The 18726-nt window shown below is 50.3% G+C and overlaps 9 protein-coding genes across 9 annotated transcripts; 7 read left to right on the top strand and 2 right to left on the bottom strand.

Annotated features, from left to right (window-relative positions):
• Window positions 1-414: 414 nt before the first annotated feature.
• Window positions 415-2647, bottom strand: P175DRAFT_0457358 (SGNH/GDSL hydrolase family protein). The gene is made up of 10 exons (XM_040894652.1): window positions 2222-2647; window positions 2149-2155; window positions 2060-2096; window positions 1950-2002; window positions 1773-1894; window positions 1569-1656; window positions 1423-1516; window positions 1310-1369; window positions 1021-1257; window positions 415-962 (listed from the first exon to the last, which is right to left on the bottom strand). Exons 1-10 carry the CDS (start codon window positions 2427-2429, stop codon window positions 660-662), a joined length of 1209 nt encoding a protein of 402 aa, XP_040753439.1. The 5' UTR covers window positions 2430-2647; the 3' UTR covers window positions 415-659.
• Window positions 2648-5776: 3129 nt separating this feature from the next.
• Window positions 5777-8583, top strand: P175DRAFT_0523221 (GMC family oxidoreductase). The gene is made up of 10 exons (XM_040899300.1): window positions 5777-5981; window positions 6041-6194; window positions 6248-6501; window positions 6559-6602; window positions 6668-7283; window positions 7332-7392; window positions 7451-7736; window positions 7790-7915; window positions 7970-8154; window positions 8216-8583. The coding sequence occupies exons 1-10, from the start codon at window positions 5839-5841 to the stop codon at window positions 8345-8347; spliced, it is 2001 nt and encodes a 666-aa protein (XP_040753438.1). The 5' UTR covers window positions 5777-5838; the 3' UTR covers window positions 8348-8583.
• On the bottom strand, window positions 8475-9297 carry P175DRAFT_0477887 (uncharacterized protein). The gene is made up of 2 exons (XM_040895338.1): window positions 9194-9297; window positions 8475-9139 (listed from the first exon to the last, which is right to left on the bottom strand). The coding sequence occupies exon 2, from the start codon at window positions 9135-9137 to the stop codon at window positions 8652-8654; it is 486 nt and encodes a 161-aa protein (XP_040753437.1). The 5' UTR covers window positions 9138-9139; window positions 9194-9297; the 3' UTR covers window positions 8475-8651.
• A 442-nt stretch (window positions 9298-9739) lies between these two features.
• Window positions 9740-11001, top strand: P175DRAFT_0457348 (putative DSBA family oxidoreductase). Its single transcript, XM_040894651.1, has 5 exons — window positions 9740-9778; window positions 9838-9916; window positions 9988-10028; window positions 10090-10214; window positions 10272-11001. Exons 1-5 carry the CDS (start codon window positions 9745-9747, stop codon window positions 10659-10661), a joined length of 669 nt encoding a protein of 222 aa, XP_040753436.1. The 5' UTR covers window positions 9740-9744; the 3' UTR covers window positions 10662-11001.
• Window positions 10939-12121, top strand: P175DRAFT_0508912 (alpha/beta fold hydrolase; the record flags this gene model as incomplete). The annotated part of the gene is made up of 3 exons (XM_040898391.1): window positions 10939-11091; window positions 11131-11261; window positions 11311-12121. 3 exons carry the CDS (start codon window positions 10939-10941, stop codon window positions 12119-12121), a joined length of 1095 nt encoding a protein of 364 aa, XP_040753435.1.
• A 591-nt stretch (window positions 12122-12712) lies between these two features.
• On the top strand, window positions 12713-13485 carry P175DRAFT_0508911 (glutathione S-transferase family protein; the record flags this gene model as incomplete). The annotated part of the gene is made up of 2 exons (XM_040898390.1): window positions 12713-12865; window positions 12925-13485. 2 exons carry the CDS (start codon window positions 12713-12715, stop codon window positions 13483-13485), a joined length of 714 nt encoding a protein of 237 aa, XP_040753434.1.
• A 206-nt stretch (window positions 13486-13691) lies between these two features.
• Window positions 13692-16358, top strand: P175DRAFT_0210150 (uncharacterized protein). Its single transcript, XM_040892593.1, has 7 exons — window positions 13692-14094; window positions 14188-14580; window positions 14659-14706; window positions 14770-14961; window positions 15012-15131; window positions 15191-15259; window positions 15324-16358. Exons 1-7 carry the CDS (start codon window positions 13897-13899, stop codon window positions 16125-16127), a joined length of 1824 nt encoding a protein of 607 aa, XP_040753433.1. The 5' UTR covers window positions 13692-13896; the 3' UTR covers window positions 16128-16358.
• P175DRAFT_0210244 (uncharacterized protein) lies at window positions 16169-17789 on the top strand. The gene is made up of 4 exons (XM_040892594.1): window positions 16169-16610; window positions 16681-16785; window positions 16854-17245; window positions 17324-17789. Exons 1-4 carry the CDS (start codon window positions 16269-16271, stop codon window positions 17685-17687), a joined length of 1203 nt encoding a protein of 400 aa, XP_040753432.1. The 5' UTR covers window positions 16169-16268; the 3' UTR covers window positions 17688-17789.
• Window positions 17790-18004: 215 nt separating this feature from the next.
• P175DRAFT_0531585 (FAD-dependent oxidoreductase) lies at window positions 18005-18712 on the top strand (the record flags this gene model as incomplete). The annotated part of the gene is made up of 2 exons (XM_040899887.1): window positions 18005-18039; window positions 18484-18712. 2 exons carry the CDS (start codon window positions 18005-18007, stop codon window positions 18710-18712), a joined length of 264 nt encoding a protein of 87 aa, XP_040753431.1.
• Between the last annotated feature and the right edge of the window lie 14 nt (window positions 18713-18726).

The raw sequence follows: 18726 nt of genomic DNA, 5'->3' as shown, positions 1-18726 counted from the left end.
AAGGGAGTGACTACAGTCTGTTTCGAGGCGCGTCCCAAGTGACGATAGCTGATATTTATGGGACAAGACTACATGGAAGTAGCCCAACGGTGGCTTGTGGGCGTGCAATAGTTCTTTCTCGCAAACTATACGAGTCATGTATGCTCACTTTAAAGGTCGACGGGAGCAGGTACAGCGCAATGGGGTCTATCTGATTGGTTCAGCGGCCGTCTTCAAGGTTAGGGTTATCACATTTACGGTCTTTTTGGAATTATCGCGGCCGCCACACAGCACGGGCATGACCGAAGGCAACGAAAGCCGACATCGACGGGTCTGGACTTGAGAGTAAAGCTGGGTATGCCATTTAAGTCTTGTTGGTCGTCTTTCAGCTGAGATTTGGTCGGCTACTTTATCTGTCTTTATGCTTTAGTATCTGATAACTTGGGGCCAGGCGGAATTGCGGTTAGAAGTAGCTCTCCAAAAAATACTTCATACCCGCATGATATTAATATAAGTTTCCTAAGTCTCCTACTACGATCGATCCAGCTGATCGCAATCCAATACTCTCCGCTGAGGATCGGCTACGTGGCAACTGAAGTTGTGCAGTACTGGAGGAAACGCGTTGTGACGAAGACGGGCGATATCGTAATGTCTCGTTTAATAAATACAGGAGAAGGGCATCAATATTCTTGCTGGTCGTTCCAGTAAAGCGTCCCATGCTGCATCTCCCCCGTTGGGTGAAGCCCCCATCCCAGCTTGATCGTCGTCCATTGCAGCATGTGGCTCGCAATCTTGATATGCCCAACATCGGTGGGATGGTTTTTCGGGTTGATGTCGTTGTGGCCCAGGATACCGTCGGTGTGGAACAAATGCACGGCATATCTGCGGTCCTTGAAATGCTCGTAGACGCGCTGGATCTCGTGCTCGTAAATCGTGCTCTGTTCGTATCTGGCGCCTTTTTTGGCCCACGCGCCCCATTGGGTCTATTATTATCAGGTCAGCCTTTTCCCTTTCCTCGAGTCGGGTGCGCCTTTGCCGTACCATGAGGACAATCTCCGCGCCCGGCCAGTGGTGGTGGATGTTTTCGATCAAGTCGACATAACCTTGGTAGAAATTCTCGCCCGGGATGTTGTTCGGATGCCGGTGGTCGTTGCCGCCCATTTGGATGATCACTAGATCTGCCGGTTGCTCTGCCTGGACATTCCATTCTTCGGGCTCGCTGCCGTACATGTCGCGGGCGCGAGAGCCGGGGTCCGACGCCCGATGCCAGTACCAGATCTGCTTGGGTTAGGGTCGCGCTCTGCCGGGGTTTGTTGTGCTGGAGACGTACCGTGCCGTGGACACCGCCGCCGTAACACTGCATATCCACCAGACAGGCTCCTGGGTAGGCCTAGTACGTCTGTGTAAGTATTCGATGCCGACAGGTTGGGGATGAAGACGGACCGTTATGCCAAACTCGACATTGCCGAGGCCAGCCGCATAGATGAAGGCCCACGAGGATAGGGTTTCGTAGGTAGCATATTGCCCGCCGGTGATGCTGTGCAGGTGAGCAGGTATCCCCGTCGGGGCTAGATCGCAGAGAAACGTACGACCCGCCTATAATTTCAACCTTGCGCCTAAACGTCGGCGGTTTGATGAGATAGTCGTCGACGTCGACGGATACACCGGCGATCTGAACTGTGCGTTGTGTGAGCGAGGGCCTGCGACTGGAGCGATGCTACTTATCCTATCCCCCAGTTGGTGACTGTATACGTCAGCACATCGCGGCTCCCATTTCGAGTGTGTGAGCATACCTCGCAACTCAAAAACCCTGTCCTCTTCGTCCGGAAGTTCTTCATACGCCGTTCCGGGTCCGATAAACTGGTAGGTTGAGTCCGCGGTCACATTCGAGAATAACCAGTCGAGCGTCCCGATCCTAGGGAGGTTTAGATCAATGCCACAGGTGTGTTATGAGGGCGCGGGATATCTACCGATAAGCGACGAGGACGCCATCCGACGTATGTTCCCCGAAGCTCAGTGCAAGCTGTAGAATGGTAGAGTCAGAGAACGAGCGACCAGGGAGCTATCATCGGAGTCGCACTTTTTCGCCTGAGAACTGGACTTTGAGCCCCGGTGCTCTAGACAAGTTAGTGATCGGCTTATGCAGAGCAGTTTGCGGCGGAGACACACGACCACCCTGGCCCTGAATTAGCAACGGCAGTCCACCAGGTTCAGACGACGGGGAGTAAGGAGTCCGGCGTACAGGAAATATGCTTGCTATCCCAACGGCCTTTGTAGGCGATTTCCGGCGCACCAGCCCCATAGCTTCTCCAGGAGTCGTTGAGATGGATCCTGGGGACCTGCCCGGGATACGGATCGTCTCGCGGCTGACCGTTCTGCAGAATCGTAGCCGAGACACTCGGCGACCATGCGAACAGGGTCGTGAGCAGCAGTAAGGGTGCAGTCCACATTCTGAGCACCTCGTGGCCACATGAATTGTTGATGTTTTTTTATTTTTTTTTTCAGGGTCTTACGCTCGATCTGTGGGCTATCGGGGAGGGAAAAACACTAGTGATGGCGGGATTTTAGAGTGAATTCGCCCTATCACACTGACGGCCAACGGAGATGGCCGCTCCATGCCAAGGGTGAAGTGTGGGACAAACCGTACACGGCATCCAGAAGATCAGGTATTGGACCGGTAAAGGGGGAAAGGATTGGGGTTGGGAATACAATCGGGCTGATATTGGCGCCACTAGTCTCCCAATTACATGTCTCCAGAGCCGTATCCACAGCCTACACGAGGAAGGCGTTGAAGTTCATCTATGGACTATCGAGTACATTGGAAGTCTATATTTAGGGCTTCTAATTTCCACGTCAGACTCTACGGCTGAGATTGACTGGTCCACAGAACACCTCTTGGATGAGCAAAAGGGGTCCATCCAGACTTCTCTAGTCGAGTTCCTGGGGTTAGTTACCTGGCTTTTAATAGTTAGTCATAACTAAATTACACGTCGGATATTTATTTAGAAATCCCTTTAAGCCTACAATATTTCAAGCGAACCGCGGCCTGCCTTCCAGAGGTACTGTACAAGAGGCTGATGAGGATTAATCAGGACCTATACTTGGAAATCTCAGGGAAAGCTTTTGGCCTGAGATGAGTATAATGCATTGCCGGATCAAACACCACTCACTGAAAAGAAACGTCCCCAGTAGAAAGTTTCAGCAGGGTCTCTGCCCGTCAGCCCATGAAGAATACGCCAATCGACCGTTTATTGTCACCTGCACTGGAAGGCAATCTCACCAGATGTGGATTCATTTCGCCCTGCCATATTCTTGCGCCGTTCGGCTGGATAGTCTCATATTTCATGTATTCTAGCGTAGAGGTAAATCTCTAATCCACACCACTGGCATAGTTACCATCAGGATACAAAACCATGCCTAGCTTACCACCCCGATGATACCTTTTATGTCCCATCCGCATCGTAAATTGCTGAGATACGGGTCTAAACCAGGTAGTATAGATTTAGGCTACGAGTGGCACCGAGAAAGGCCAAAGAGTTGTAAACCACGTAAAGCCGCAAGTCATCCTTTGGTATCTTAACCCTAACCGGAGGTTGCAGTTGCGATTCTATATTCCTGTTGTTGCACCTTGGCCACTCCATAAATCCATTCTTCATTTGTTTCCTCGCTGTCTTTGAGGTCGAAATACATTCTGGCGCGTATCTTCATCACAAGTCTCAGTCGATGTTTGGTTCTTCGGATCCAATTGTCGAAGGGTTTTTGTTAGCACGATTCGCGTCAGCACTCTTCAATAGGATGGGTTGAGATGAGAACAATGACCTCTCAGTTCTACAGGGCTTGCAATAGGCTAGGCAACATCATCAAGGCAAGTGATTCCATGTGACTTGTTACGGTCTGAGACTTCAGTCGATGATAAAAACCCCTCTCTGATGCCAGCCTAGCTGATTTGAAATCCTTGCCTCTCAGTATACGGAAGCCGAGCTCTCGAGCTCCCTGGTTCATCTGTTACCCTGTTTAGATCTGAGAGAAAGGTTAAAAAATCAATCAAGGAGGATATTTCCGAACCTGCACTCGGAACCAACCTCCAAGTTTCTCCAGAGTAAGAAAGTGCGTAATTCTCAATCACCTGTAGTCTAGCTAGTCAGGGTTAAAGTGTAGTTTTACACGTTTGTTAGACTGCGGGATTGGGCTCCGTACTGTATATCAACTACTTTACCTTTCAAATCTGTCATTCTGAATATGAATATCAACGTAATTCTCCAGGGATCCGCCCACCGCCAGTGATCGCGCATCGGCTACATAGGACTGTGACGCTTGTGAACCATTTGCTTCGTTATTCCCGTTCCCAACGCGGCGTAGTTTCTCTGTGCGGGGAATGAGGCTACTGCGAGCGCCGTGGATGCGAAATAGTAGGCGGCTGCTTGGCCAACGCCGGGGCCAACGCCTACGATGGTCAGGCGGATTGTGAGCGGAGTTGAAGGACAGATTAAATATCACTAAAATGTCTGGATCACTGTGAAGTGGCTTTTCGGGTGACATATAGCTTACTGATGATCATTCCTCGGTTACTGTTCGACATATATAGAAGCGTTCATGCTTTATTATCATGGACGGATTGAGTATCTGATGTGATATAGGTGTAGAATGTTGGAGTATAAACTCTCTCTGATAGGGCGTAAATGATACACGCTTCCATTGCCTAGGTAAGTCCTACTACGTACCACCCGGCATAGCCCTATTGGCCAGGCTTCACCATCCAAACTGGCCAGAACCCCGTGTCTTCTCCATGATTTCCATATCCGAGGCGTCAGCTACCCCACGCCAAGAGTATAGCAAGTGTGGGGAAGAGTAGGGATAATCAAGTATAGCCAGTGGTTGTGGGCTGTCATTGGCAACTTTATGGCCTTTCGGCTTGAAATTGAGCATTGCTTACCCGGATCTCCTCCCATTTCCCCGCATTTTATCCCAGCCTACTGAGTATATTAACCCGAAAGAGCGTAGCTTTCGCATGAGAAACAGAAGGATGCGATGCGGCGAGTTGGTCGAACTTGAATGCACCGTAAGTAGTCCTGAATGTCAAAGCATTCCGATTACGATGACGTTCAAGGTCAAGGAAATACAGATTCCTCTCTCGATTCTGTCAATATAATAGTTTGTATCTGCTATAATCCGTGCTTGAGATGAGCTGCAAAATCTATGAGAGGCAGAAACCCCCACAGGCATCACTGAACCTGCCAATCTGGTGGACAGCTGCAATTGCCTTTTATAGCATCTCGCATAAACAACTCTGTAGAATACGCAATATCAATATTTTTTGGAGTCCGGGAGTGTTATACTGCTGCAGTCTAAATTGTTCCCCGCTTTGGTTACGCTTCCTCCGCACCTCGCAGAAGCGAAGATGGGTATACAATATACTTCGGAGTCAAGTTCAAATAGGAGGTACAACGCAATAAGAAGGAAAGAAATCATTCAAGTCTCGAGACGATATTGTCCACTCTTTGATTTACTCCCTTGATTTAAATTATTTTTGACGTTGAAGGTTCCGATGAACTAGAACTGGGTTGATATAGCACCGGTATGTCAGGAATCGACTATTCAAAGTAGCCCCAAAGTATATAATCCATCCTAGAAGATCCTTCTAAGTGTGCAGCATCCCCGCACGCGGAGTTCGATCGACACTTGAGAGTGAGTTGGTGAAAGAGTATCTTTCGATTCCAGTATGAGGGGCCGAAGTAAGCTATATAAAGCCCACGGCGACAAGGGTTCATTGCCCTCTTCTTTTCCTCACCAGGAGGAATTTCAATTCCCCTTCTTCACAATACCCATTGCAGGAATATTACTGTGAAACCTGAGTCAGTCATGACTATACCAGACGAGGTTGACATTATCGTCTGTGGCGGCGGCAGCGCAGGATGCGTCGCTGCCGGCCGCCTGGCCAACCTTGATCACAGCCTTTCGGTTCTGTTGATCGAGGCAGGAGAGGATAACCTCAATAACCCCTGGTAAGGGCTTTCCCGCAATTTTAACCCCGGTATGCAGTCCAGCGCTCATACGAGTTTAGGGTGTTTCGTCCGGGTATTTATCCCAAAAACATGAAGCTCGACTCAAAGACAGCATCGTTCTATTATTCCCGGCCTTCTGAGTTCTTGGATGGACGCCAGGCTATTGTTCCGTGTGCCAATATTCTTGGAGGTGGTAGCTCGATCAACTTCATGGTATGTGTGTGGCATCTTGTGCTGGCCGTGACTTGGCTGCTGATTCGACGAAGATGTATACGCGAGCATCTGCATCAGATTACGATGACTTTCAGGCAAAAGGCTGGACGACCGAGGAACTTTTGCCTCTCATGAAGAAGTATGAGACGTACCAGCGCTCTTGTACCAACCCGGAACTTCATGGTTTCCAAGGTCCCATCAAAGTTTCCTTCGGCAACTATACCTACCCGATCACGCACGACTTCCTTCGGGCTGCCGAGTCGCAAGGCATTCCCATCACGGATGATCTTCAGGACTTAAAGACCGCGTATGTCATCCATGGGTAGGCGGACTTTCTGGCGGCTAATGAACGAGTTCAATCCAGGCACGGAGCCGAACACTGGTTAAAGTGGATTAATCGTGATACAGGTAAGCCCTTATACGGAGCATATAACAAATTATATCGCGTATTTGCTGACGCGACTCCCCTTTAGGACGACGTAGCGATGCCGCTCATGCATACATCCACAGCACTCGAGCCAAACACTCCAATCTGCATTTGAAATGCAACACCAAGGTAGAAAAGGTTATCATTGAAAATGGACGAGCTGTCGGTGTCGTCACGGTTCCAACGAAACCCCTGGACGGCGGGGACCCTCCACGCCGAATTTTCAGGGCCCGGAAACAAATTATCATTAGCAGTGGGACCCTCAGCTCACCCCTGATCCTGCAAAGATCAGGAATCGGGGACTCCGAGCAGCTTCGTCGCGTAGGCATCAAGCCGCTGGTGCACTTGCCAGGCGTGGGCCGCAACTTCCAGGACCACTATCTTACGTTTTCAGTTTTTAGGGCCAAGCCAGATGTTGAGACGTTCGATGACTTCTTACGTGGAGATCCCAAGGTGCAGAAGAAAGTATTCCAGGAGTGGAATACCAAAGGAACGGGCCCCCTGGCTACCAATGGTATCGAAGCTGGCGTTAAGATCCGTCCCACGCAAGAGGAACTGGACGGGATGAAGAAGTGGCCAACCCCAGACTTCGTCCAAGGATGGGAGTCTTACTTCAAGGACAAACCGGATAAACCGGTCATGCACTATTCGATTATATCGGGGTACGTTTCCTACTTGGCTCAGTGTGTCCATTGCTAATAGCTGAATAGCTGGTTCGGAGACCATATGCTGATGCCACCGGGGAAATTCTTCACCATGTTCCATTTTCTGGTAAATCCTCTGACTCCCCCAAAGGCTTCTCTAGTTACTCATGGGTAAACAATTTCAGGAATATCCGTTCTCTCGCGGCTCTACGCACATAAAATCAGCTGATCCGTATGAGGTTCCAGACTTCGACGCAGGATTCATGAACGATAAGCGTGACATGGCCGCTATGGTTTGGGGCTACATCAAGTCCCGTGAGACTGCGCGGCGTATGAGTTCATACGCAGGCGAGGTGATGGCCATGCACCCTCACTTTGCGTATAACTCGCCGGCTCGAGCTCACGACCTCGACCTGGAGACCACAAAGGCATACGCCGGCCCAAATCATATCTCGGCTGGTATTCAACATGGTAAGATCTAAACTGAGTTTCACTGTTACTACAAGTTGCTCAAAGTACCATAGGTTCTTGGTCACACCCCTTGGAAGCCGGAAAACAATCTTCTCCCACTGTTCTTAGTTCAAATAGGGTTGAGGCGCGGACTCCCCTTGAATACAGTCGGGAGGATATCCAGCATATCGAGAAATGGAGTAAGCCAACTAATCCATGGCAACGTTTTGCGCTTCTGGGCTAATCTCTCTCAGTCCAACGTCACGTTGAGACTACGTGGCACTCATTGGGAACATGCAGCATGGCTCCACGCGAGGGCAGCTCCATTGCGAAACATGGAGGCGTTGTCGATGAACGCCTGAATGTACATGGAGTCAAGGGCCTCAAGGTCTGTGATCTGTCAATCTGCCCGGATAATGTGGGCTGTAATACTTTCAGTGTAAGGATTCATCTCTTGATCTGTTGCATGTTGTGCCTAAGCTAACAACCGAACCGTATAGACCGCTCTGCTTATCGGAGAGAAGTGCTCCGTTCTTGTAGCGGAGGACCTGGGTTATTCGGGAGCTGCCTTGCAGATGAATGTGCCCAACTATCATGCTCCGGGCGAGTCCGTTAACCTTTCTCGGCTCTGAGAGATTATAATACCAACGTCATTACGCTGCGGCCAGTTTTTGTTGTGTCTCTTGGAATGGAAGTGGTCTTTCTCTCTTTTAGTCCGTACTCTATATATGCAACGGAGCTTCCCGCCTCCAGAATGTTATTTTAAATTGCTATCCGTGATGTACTCGGTGGTTTTATGGAATGGAATAGTTTACCCCGGTAAGGCCGACCCGGTGCCTGGTTTAGTGACCACTTATCTTGTTGGATGATACGCTCGGTGGGTGATGTCGTTCTAGGATGCCGGGAACTGGTCGATTAGAGGCATGTCACGGCAGTCTACCGCTTCAAACGTCTTTGTCCATAATCCGCATCCTTGAAGCTAGTCCAATCTGCTCCGCAGGCCCTTGCGAGATCACTTGCCGGCATTCCAATCCTCCCCTTCCATGTCTCTGCTGTTCCGGATTCCACAAGCTCTTCCACTTCCAGCGAAATCAAGGTGTCAAACACCCAATCTTGACATCTCCGTTTGCCGTCTCTGGGTGCTGGCTCCGCCCTGATCACCTCAATCGCCTTGCGACGCTGTTGTCCATCCAAATCTGTGACCTTGCACATCCCGGCGGCCTGGTAGCTGACCATCGGGGTAACAATATTCGTGCCTTCGCGATAGTCTGGTTCGTACCAGAGCCTTTTCAGGTCGATTACCTGGACGTGGAGGAGGTCCCCGAAATCGTCCCCCGGCCGATATATCAGGAACGCCCAGTGGGATCTGTAATTCGGGTCATCGCCAGGACCGAATACTTCGATAGCAAGACGATAAGCCATGTCTGGTGTACTGACTTGTTATTTTCTGCCTCCGAGTAGGTGTCCTGGGCGCTTACCTTGGCCGGAAAATAGGGACTCGGAAACTGACGATTTAGTAGTGTCCTGTAGAGAGTCTTGTTTGTCTTTCCCGGCAACCTCTCGTCTTTTATGCCTTGATATTCTCATCTGCTGGGTGAGACCATCGTTATTAACGCTCTTTGTTGTACCTTTTGCATCATGGAGTACCTTTTCGCCAATCATTTGTCCATTCCCATGTATTGCGGCCTTTGAGAGCTTCAGGATATCCGCTGCTATCCTTAGTCGATTTTAGCAGACACCAAGAACGAATCACATTCCATAAAGATGTACCTGATATCCAAAACTGTGCTTAGCTACTGCGGATAGCAGTTTAGAACAGGAAAATCCAGTAATCTTAATCATTTTGTCCGTAATCCTCCTTTCAACAAGTTCCAACCTCGGCTTCCACTCCATTAGGGGAACTTAACAAGCGCAGGATTCCGGATATCTTTGGGTGAATTTGCACAAATCCACGGCCAAGGGTACTTCTATTGTGAGGTTTGAGGATACTCTGTACATGCAATAAATTTGTCGAGCACAAAATCCCACGATGGGCAAGAAAATCGAGTGCTACATCGATTGCGGTATGTCAAGTCCAGCCCTTGAGAATTCAGAGCCTACAGCTCATTTTCATATGGGGTAGTCTCTCCATATAGCTTCTTTGCACTCTCTTATTTAAGAGCGAATAGCGCATCTCTAGCAGCGCTTGCAGTGGAGGTGGAGTGCGCTATCACCCAGGCAATGATGCGGTCGCCATCGTAAGAACGACACAGCTGACGCGTCTCGGATACAGATTCTTTCCTGTGTTCCTTGGTGGGATCAACGTCGGCAGCGGTTTGTCTTTCTTTGCTCATCTGCTGAAGGGTGTGAAATACAAGCATCTAACTGTCTCCAGGAAACAAACCGCCATGGACGAACGCGCAGAAAGCAGCCTACGCCCAGTACGATGGGAAACGCGCCCAGCAGTACTTCGGACACGCATTCGAAGTGCCTTCATTCTTCCCGATTCTCTCCCTTTTGGTGCGTATCGAACCCGGCGTGTCGTATGGTCCATCCGTCGCCTAACCCATTCGACAGCCACAGCGAGCAATGACTTACGTCAAACAGCGCTACAGCAATGATCGCTATGAGCTGGCATTCCTCCGGTGCTTCGAGACCATGTGGAATGGGCAATTGGATATCTCAATCCCTGACAATCTCTGCACTGCACTCCTGAAGCTTTTCAACCCCGATGAGGTCCAGGAAATTCTGCAGGCAGCTAGTAGTCCCGAAATCAAAGAGGCCCTGACGAAGATGACTGACAAGGCAGTTCGGGAGCTAGGTGCGTTCGGATGCCCTTGGTTCTGGGTTCATGATGGCAAAGGCAACGCAGAGCCCTTCTTTGGCAGTGACCGGTTCCATTTCATGTGGAATTACCTGGGACTTCCACATGAGGACTTGAAGTTGATTGTTGGTGCAAAACTGTAGCTTTCTTCACGGCAAATTTCCACGCCATGACCCGCATGGACCCTAGTCATGTAAATATTTTGATTGGCCTTGTAGAAAGAAACATGCGTGCACAGGAATGGCATTCCGAACCCGAAATCAGTAATACTCGGATGCCATGGCCGCCATTATGGGGTCTAACATCATCATTCATCATCAAGTCTAGTTAGTGATGGAGTATAAAGAAACCAACTCCATCTCGAGTTAGGGCATCTCGATGTAAATCGTGGTCCCCGCTGTATTCAGCATTATCGACACCATGTATACACTCAGCTCATGGCTGCTGCTCACAGGAGCTGTGGCTGCCCGTGTTTGCGAAAATAGGACTATCGATATTACAGTATCAGCACAAAACGCGGTGTTCAACAACCTTACTACGCCAAAGACAAACGAGGAAGCGACAGGCTTCGCTGTCGATGCCTCCACACAGGGTTTCAATGCCACTGACCAGGCTTTAACCGGCTATGCATCTATCACTGGCCCATATAAACTTTCGACTCAATACTGTTCGCCGAACGGACGCACCTCTGGTCCAGCACCCGTGCTGCAGATTCTGACCCATGGGTTCGGATACGACAAAGTGTACACTGCTTTCGCTGCTTTGACGTTGGCATGGCTAATACTATACTAGATATTGGGACCTGCCTTACAATGCCTACAACTATTCTTATATCGACGATGCTCTCTCACTCGGGTACGCCACGCTCTCATATGACCGACTGGGCATCGGAAACTCTTCTCATGGAGACGCCAAAAGCGAGATCCAAACGCCTCTAGAGGTAGCTGCCCTGGCTCAATTGATAGACATGGTCCGGAATGGCTCCTATCCTGGGATCATAGTACCTCGCAAGGTCATTCTCATTGGACACTCATACGGCTCCGTTCAGACATACGATCTCACCGCAACGGATCCTAGCAGCGCAGACGCAATAGTCCTGACGGGATTCTCGCTCAACCAGACATTCTCCCCTTCCTTCATCGCCGGAGGTAACTGGCAACAAGCGTATCTGACCCAAAAGAGCGCATATAACTATACTCCAGGGTATTTAGCCAGCGGAAACATCAACGCGGATCAGTACCTCTTTTGCCATTGGCCCGAATTCGATCCCAGCCTTCTAGCATATGTCGAAACCATCAAACAGCCTGTCACGGTTGGAGAGCTTTTGACGATTGGGAGTGTCCCGGCGCAGAACCCCTTCGCGGGCCCAGTGCTGCTAATTTCCGGATCAAACGATGTCCCCTTTTGCGGAGGGGATTGCTACAATACAGGGGGCGGTGCACCGTCAATCCCATCCGATGCAGCCAAGGCGTTTCCTAACGCGAGGCCTTTTGAAGCCTTCGTCCAGCCCAATACAGGCCATGCGATTAACCTTCATTACACCGCGAAGGAGGCGTATAATTTTATGTTCGTGTTTCTGGCGACAAACGGTCTGGGGCCATGATTGGGTTTCACGTATATTCTGTTTGCGCCTCCGCAACCTGGCTTTGTGAGACGTTCTACTTTCAACATGAGACTGGATGTAGGTCTGGGTATAGATTTGACAATGATGTTTCAAAATGAGCAATACTTCGCCGACGCCATCAGTTTAAGAAGCATGTACAGTGAATCCAAGCAGGTATTGCTATATCCCTACGATTCCGGGGAAAGGCTCGGTTTAAGTAAAGGATATTATTGGCTAGACATTCCTATTCTTATGTGCCAGGACGGATCATTGTAATCCGCATCCTACATCCCGAATCCTGTACGTACTCCAGGATGTGGAAAGCATGTCGAACCGCGGGTTCAGGGAATGTGCTAGATAGCTATATAGAAAGACATTTGTAATCCGAACAGTATCCGAACAGTTTCCAACCCCCTAAAACACGACATACAGAAGAATTGTGGGGTTCAGGCTGCATTGTGGTTGCACGATAACCTGATTAACAATCCATTTCCTCCCCACCCGGCAATATATAAACCCACCATCCTCTCATCCGAGGACTTGTTTTTGAAGTAAAAAGGACAGAAAGAATCGAGAACAAAGGTTTCCAAAATGGCTGCACCGAAGATTATCCTGTATACCAACCACCTCTGCCCGTGGGCCCATCGTGCCCACATTGCTCTCAAGGAGCTGGGACTCGACTACGAGGAGGTTATTATTGACCTAAATAAGCCCCGCGAGCCATGGTACCTGGAAGTGAATCCTGTACGGGCACCTTTCCCTAGAAGATCGGGTTATACACTGTAACTAATCATCTCCCATAGCGCGGCCTTGTTCCATCCATCTCCTACAATGGCACCATTGTCACCGAGTCCGCCATCGTGACACAGTTTCTCGCCGATGCACACCCATCCCACCTGCTCCCGGCCTCCACAAGTCCCGAGGGCCCCATCCAACGCGCCCGGATTGCTTTCTTCGTCGACACCTTCACGAGCAAACTCGTCCCCAAGTACATGGCGGCGAACCGCTCCGCCACCGACGAGGAGCGAGACGCCGCGACTGAGGCCCTAGTTGCGGCCATCGAGGCGGAAGTCGAGGGACAGCTCTACCCCGCCGGCCACGGCGCTGGTCCATTCTTCCGTGGTAGCGAGAAGCTCACGCTGGCCGAGGCATTGACCGGTTCGTTCCTGCTGCGGTTCCTCTCGTTCGAGAAACCCCAGTATGGATTGTTGGGTCCGCAGTTTACCGCATCGCTGCAGAAACGCACCCCCAATTTCTACAGGTGGGCGAGCGCGGTCGTGCAGGAGGAGAGCGTGAATTACATCTGGAATGAGGAGAAGGTGGGAAATTCCAGTGCAGCTCGGTTTAAGCCCGCGGCTAAATAGACTGTCCATGGAGTACGAGCATAGATATTTTCCCGCGCTGGTCGTCGCTTTCGGCTTCAGATAGATGCAATCCGAATATGTTCGTTGATTGGGGAGCAGACCAGCTTTAACTATATAGATAGCTTGAGTAGGCCCTGCCCTAGCGCTTCGCATACTGATGAACTGCTCGATTCTCTCACACCACTGTGCAACGATCCCAAGGTCCCTGCGTATTCAGACCCAGATAAACATCGGACACCCTGAAGAATCCAATCCAACTTGGTAATCCAAAGCTCGTCTGAAACACGCCGAATATCACATGCGCTCCCCACCGGCTATGCAGAATTGTCCCACTTTCCCCCACTGACCGCTATAAAAGCGTGAGAAACACCCAGCTTTCAACCTTGACTTGGACTTTAAGGATCTCTGAATATGGCTACCGAAATTGGAGGGACCAAAATCACGTTTGGCGATCCGCGCCAACCGAAGGCCCTGCCTCTATCCCATCCCAAAGCGCGCTGGGGCGAGTTTGGGAGAAAAACAACGGTTCTTCCCAAGGGGTATGTGAGAAGACGAGGATGCTTGCCATTGCCGTGCGATATACTGTTTGATCGCGATATAGCAGTGCGCGTAAGTCAAACCCCCTCCCCCCCCCCCCCCCCCCCCCCGGGGGGGGGCACCATTCGGCAAAGTGTAGCCCACTTAACACACCATGGTCTATAGCTGCGTGACGGGGTAGTGATTTATCTTGATGTCTACCGACCCGTGAATGACGTGCTGAAGATTCCGGCTTTGCTGGCGTGGTCGCCGTACGGAAAGCAGGGCGGCCGTGGGAATCAGGTCCTCGACGACTTTCCGTTTCGTATGGCGGTTCCACTACGCAAGTTGTCGGAACTTCAAAAATGGGAAGGCCCCGATCCGGCATACTGGGTGCAGCATGGATATGCGGTTATCAATGCCGATCCGCGCGGAGTAGGCAAAAGCGAAGGCGATATCTATCATTTCGGGTCCCAGGAGGGCCGGGATGGGGCAGATGTGGTGGATTGGATCGGAGAGCAGCCCTGGTGTTCTGGCAAAGTGGGCTTAAGTGGAAATTCATACTTGAGCATTTCCCAGGTGAGTGGACTGGATACTGTCTCGGGCACTTCAAGACCCCTAAAAGCCAATGCTTCGGTCTTAACGGGATGGATATAGTGGTTTATTGCAGCGGAAAGACCCAAATATCTTGCAGCCATCGCACCGGTATGAACGGCTCCTGGCTTACCTTGAGTGGAATGAGTCGACTTGGTTAACTTATTTCTTCAGTGGGAAGGACTGTCGGATCTCTTTGGTGAAGGCCTGGCCCTCGGAGGCACTATCACGACGCCATCTCTGAATTTTGATCTTCAGCTACTCCAAGTCAATGCCGGGGAAAACTCATGGGAAAATGCCACGCAAATGGTTATCGATCATGACGTATTTGGGCCGTATCACGATGACAAAAGGGCGAGAGTAGAGGTACGTTTGATTTACCACCGTCGTCGGAAAGTAGGTACTAGCGATGATAGAACATCAATGTTCCCGCCTATGTCGTGGCTAGCTGGTCGAACCCGATTCATACATTCGGCACTTTCTGCGCCTATATGAAGCTCACCAGTGAGAAGTGGCTGCGTGTTCATGACACCTGGGTAAGCACTACGTCTTCTGACGTGAGTGAGACCTTGCGGCTAACATGAACATGGATCAGGAATGGCCAGATTACTACGATGAAGTCAATCGGACCGATCTGCACCGCTTTTTTGACCGGTATCTTAAGGTGCCAACAAAAAAACCCCCCCTAAAAAATAGTTTGTGATGTGTATCAGGTCTAATGTTCGCAGGGGATTGACAACGGCTGGGAGAAGACTCCGAAAGTCCGTGTGAAAATAATAGATACAGCAATCCCGACGACGAGACAAGGAGTCGACATGACATTTTCCGCCTTTCCGCCACCGCAAAGTATCCCTATGAAGCTCTTCTTTAACGGGATGGATGGAAGCCTTAGCGCCGCTTACCCACCAAGCTCTCGGGTGGAATATCAGGTGAAAACCGGGGGCTGCGAGTTCATATACAAGTTCGAAACAGACGCCGTCCTGTGCGGGCCGATTGACCTCTGTCTCGCCGTTTCGCTTGCAGAAGCCGCCGACTCTGATATCTTTATCACCTTTGAGAAAATCCTGACCTCGGGATATGTGGGTTCACAGCTGATTGTTCCATATGAGAGGCTGTATCAGTCGTTCCTGATACGTGCTGCCAACCGCGCAGGCCTTGCACCCGAAACACAGGTGCTTTTCTACAAAGGCCCAGCGGGCCAGGCACGACTATCACGCCGGGAACCTCATCCGCATGACAATATCCCTGGGTTCAGGAAGGCCAATATGGAGGTTCGCACATTCGTTAAGCAGCACGAGACTGTGCTGTTCAGACCATCTGTCGGGCCAATCGGGATGAACTTCGCCAAAGGTGAACAACTTCGTCTTCGAGTATCGGGCCAAAATCCGGCCGTCTTCCCACCCGTTGACCAGGCTACGCTCACCGTAGACAATTTCCAAAATCCGAACGAAACCGGGGTTGTCAGTATCCATTGCGGGACATATGATAAAAGCGGATCCTACGTAACGCTTCCGCTTCTTTCACAGTGTTAAAAGCTACCACCACCTCTCAATCAGGGGGGGGGATCCTGAGAAAATCTCGAGTTTGGTTTTTAGGTTTCATGTAGGGGGTTGGGCGGAGAATTCATCGAGTCCGTTTCTTTGTAATGGCATACCTTTGGGTCGCTCTAGAACATGGGATCGCAAGGTCAAATTAGCGAGGCTCTTTGTTCCCTTCCAGAGTCTCTTGCTCAATCGGGGAAACCGAAAATCGAGATCTCCCGGCAATCTCGTTTAATAAGATCACGGAGTACACGGGGGGACGATGCCATCGAGGCAGCTGGAATATTTCACTATGCTTGTCTTTCCCCCACTGATGGGCGCGTAACAGCCATGGATCGAAGAGGCGTCCTTGTATACGATGTGAGTATCGTGTTTCTAGCACTGATCTGGGTTATGGTGCCTCTACGACTGTATGTCCGCATCGGGATGAAAAGGGCGTTTGGCTATGATGACTTTTTCCTGATTCTTAGCTTGGTAAGACACACCTGATGCAGTTGCAAGAGTAGAATTTGGGCTTCTAACTGCGGCGTTGTTGTGCCTCCAGATTTTCTGCAGTACGCATCTGATCCTTCCACTGTGTGAGCCTGTGTGTAATGTGCGAGCGGATGTCACCACCTTTTCCCCTGGCGGCATGGAAGATAACTTGCGGGTACTGTTACCCAAATCCTCCCTCCCGTGCTGGCCTTTTTGGCTAATTCGGTCGATCAATCTGTATAGTGCTTTTTTGTGGGCCAGTTGTTCTATGTCCTTGCCAGCGGTACGATTAAGATTTCGTTCTGCTTCAGCTTATATCGCCTCCTTGTCACTCGATGGAAACAACTCTTCGTTTGCGGAATCATGATCGTCGTCTCGATCATCGGCCTGTTCTACTTCTTCTGGTTGCTTTTCCAATGCAATCCGGTGGCATATTTTTGGCAACGCGTGACGAACCCCGGCGGAGGATCCTGTCTGGTCCCGACTACCATGGTCGGCGCAGTATACGCCCATGCTGTCGTGATGCTCTTGTCCGATACCTTCCTGGCCGTGTTACCCATTTTCATCGTGAAAGACCTCCAAATGGGCTGGAAATCAAAGCTGTCGGTGGTTGGCATCCTCGCAATTGGATCGTTGTACGTTGCCCAAGCCCTATCTCGTCCAGAGTATTCTTTACCCGGAATCTAACCCAAAAAAAAAAAAAAAAAAAACAGGCCTTCTGTTGCGACTATTGTGCGGATCACTTTAATACGCAGCTTGGAAAAACAACCCCGTGCCTTTGATTTCCTCGGTCTCGTTGTCGACTTTGTGATATGGTCGGTTGTCGAAGCCGGAGCCAGCATCATAGCCGTATCAGCCACCGCACTCCGGCCGCTGGCGACGAAGATTTCCCTCGTGTCAAGCCTGGAGTTTTCGAGGGAACGGCAGACGGGGTTTACCACGGGCACACATAAAGATATTCCTTTGAACACGTTCGATATCCCTCGATCCATTTCCCACGAGGCGATCCTGGCAGACGAAGAACGGCAGGGCTCATCGAATAGCGTTTACACAGCACACGAGGGCCATGAAGCATGACGCCAGAAGATCAACTGGGCCAAATGTATCCTGTATTCTCACTTAATGTTCAAATATCAATACTCCAACTAGCCTCACGTGTAGTACGCCAATCCAATGGCCCAGCAGCAGTCCATATTAGCCAGGCTAGAATAACAGTAATAACGATTATTTCGACGTCCATGTACGAACGGTTCAATCCACGCATAATGACAAACAATTTACATGCCGAAATCTAGATCTTCGCTAGTCTTACCGAGGCTGTACAGATTTCACAGATCAGGGCATACTAATAACAACTCTAGTGTCACTCGAGATTCCCCACATCATATTTCAACATGCTGGGGATCGTCTTATGTGGGAAAGGTGGGGAGTGAGTAGGGTTGTTGCGCTGCCTTTGCAGGGCTACGACTATATCGATATGATTGACTGCATTAGCAAGACGATTCCGAAACAACAGGATTCTCGATGCAGGCGAATATAAGGCAGCCAGACGCCCGGAGGAGAGAGGGTAGTCTAGGGCATTCCCACGTCTGCTTCTTAACCATAGCTTTAGGTGTGTATTTCCTTAAGCTGTCTAAGCCAGAGCTATCGCCATTCGGAAGATATAACATGCACTGATGGTAATATGCTTATTTTTAGGCGAAGATATTGATTTCCACGGAGATAAAGTAAACCTTGACGTGGAAAGAAGGTCGTCACTTTGAACAGTAGCTACATTCTCAACCAGCTGACCGGCTGCGTATCAGCATCAAACTACCGGTCGAGAATTTGACATCCCTGGTCCATAATTATACGGTGCTTGGGCTTTTCTAAGACCCGACGAGAAAGATATGTGCGACTCAAGACCTGCGCCTATCGCCATTATAGGCGGCGGTCCATGTGGTCTGACCTTTGCACGGCTGCTAGAGCGCGCGGGTTTCGACTATATCGTCTTTGACCGGGACGCATCGCCAGAGCAGACGCCGCAGTCCCAAGGTGGCACACTCGACTTGACCAGTGACGGGGGGACAAGCGGCGCTTCGTCGTGCGGACTTGACTGCTGAGTTCGAAAAGCTAG

This window comes from Aspergillus ochraceoroseus, assembly GCF_002846915.1.
Source record: "Aspergillus ochraceoroseus IBT 24754 chromosome Unknown P175scaffold_3, whole genome shotgun sequence".
NCBI lineage: Eukaryota > Fungi > Ascomycota > Eurotiomycetes > Eurotiales > Aspergillaceae > Aspergillus > Aspergillus ochraceoroseus.
Note: the sequence above shows the minus strand (reverse complement) of the source record. Positions and strands in the feature narration are given on the sequence as shown.

Excerpts from the sequence above, each read along its gene's own strand:
- P175DRAFT_0457358 (XM_040894652.1), bottom strand. The coding sequence starts at position 2,429 with ATGTGGACTGCACCCTTACTGCTGCTCACGACCCTGTTCGCATGGTCG. Across the intron at positions 1,517-1,568 it reads GTTGAAATTATAGGCGGGTC|CATCACCGGCGGGCAATATG; the intron begins GTACGTTTCTCT and ends TCACCTGCACAG. Across the intron at positions 963-1,020 it reads GCGCGGAGATTGTCCTCATG|ACCCAATGGGGCGCGTGGGC; the intron begins GTACGGCAAAGG and ends TGATAATAATAG.
- P175DRAFT_0523221 (XM_040899300.1), top strand. The coding sequence starts at position 5,839 with ATGACTATACCAGACGAGGTTGACATTATCGTCTGTGGCGGCGGCAGC. Across the intron at positions 7,737-7,789 it reads CTCGGCTGGTATTCAACATG|GTTCTTGGTCACACCCCTTG; the intron begins GTAAGATCTAAA and ends AAAGTACCATAG. Across the intron at positions 7,916-7,969 it reads CCAGCATATCGAGAAATGGA|TCCAACGTCACGTTGAGACT; the intron begins GTAAGCCAACTA and ends AATCTCTCTCAG.
- P175DRAFT_0477887 (XM_040895338.1), bottom strand. The coding sequence starts at position 9,137 with ATGGCTTATCGTCTTGCTATCGAAGTATTCGGTCCTGGCGATGACCCG.
- P175DRAFT_0457348 (XM_040894651.1), top strand. The coding sequence starts at position 9,745 with ATGGGCAAGAAAATCGAGTGCTACATCGATTGCG. Across the intron at positions 10,029-10,089 it reads TGGGATCAACGTCGGCAGCG|GAAACAAACCGCCATGGACG; the intron begins GTTTGTCTTTCT and ends AACTGTCTCCAG. Across the intron at positions 10,215-10,271 it reads TCCCGATTCTCTCCCTTTTG|CCACAGCGAGCAATGACTTA; the intron begins GTGCGTATCGAA and ends CCCATTCGACAG.
- P175DRAFT_0210150 (XM_040892593.1), top strand. The coding sequence starts at position 13,897 with ATGGCTACCGAAATTGGAGGGACCAAAATCACGTTTGGCGATCCGCGC. Across the intron at positions 14,581-14,658 it reads CATACTTGAGCATTTCCCAG|TGGTTTATTGCAGCGGAAAG; the intron begins GTGAGTGGACTG and ends GGATGGATATAG. Across the intron at positions 15,260-15,323 it reads TTTTTGACCGGTATCTTAAG|GGGATTGACAACGGCTGGGA; the intron begins GTGCCAACAAAA and ends TAATGTTCGCAG.
- P175DRAFT_0210244 (XM_040892594.1), top strand. The coding sequence starts at position 16,269 with ATGGGATCGCAAGGTCAAATTAGCGAGGCTCTTTGTTCCCTTCCAGAG. Across the intron at positions 16,786-16,853 it reads GCATGGAAGATAACTTGCGG|TGCTTTTTTGTGGGCCAGTT; the intron begins GTACTGTTACCC and ends CAATCTGTATAG. Across the intron at positions 17,246-17,323 it reads ATCCTCGCAATTGGATCGTT|GCCTTCTGTTGCGACTATTG; the intron begins GTACGTTGCCCA and ends AAAAAAAAACAG.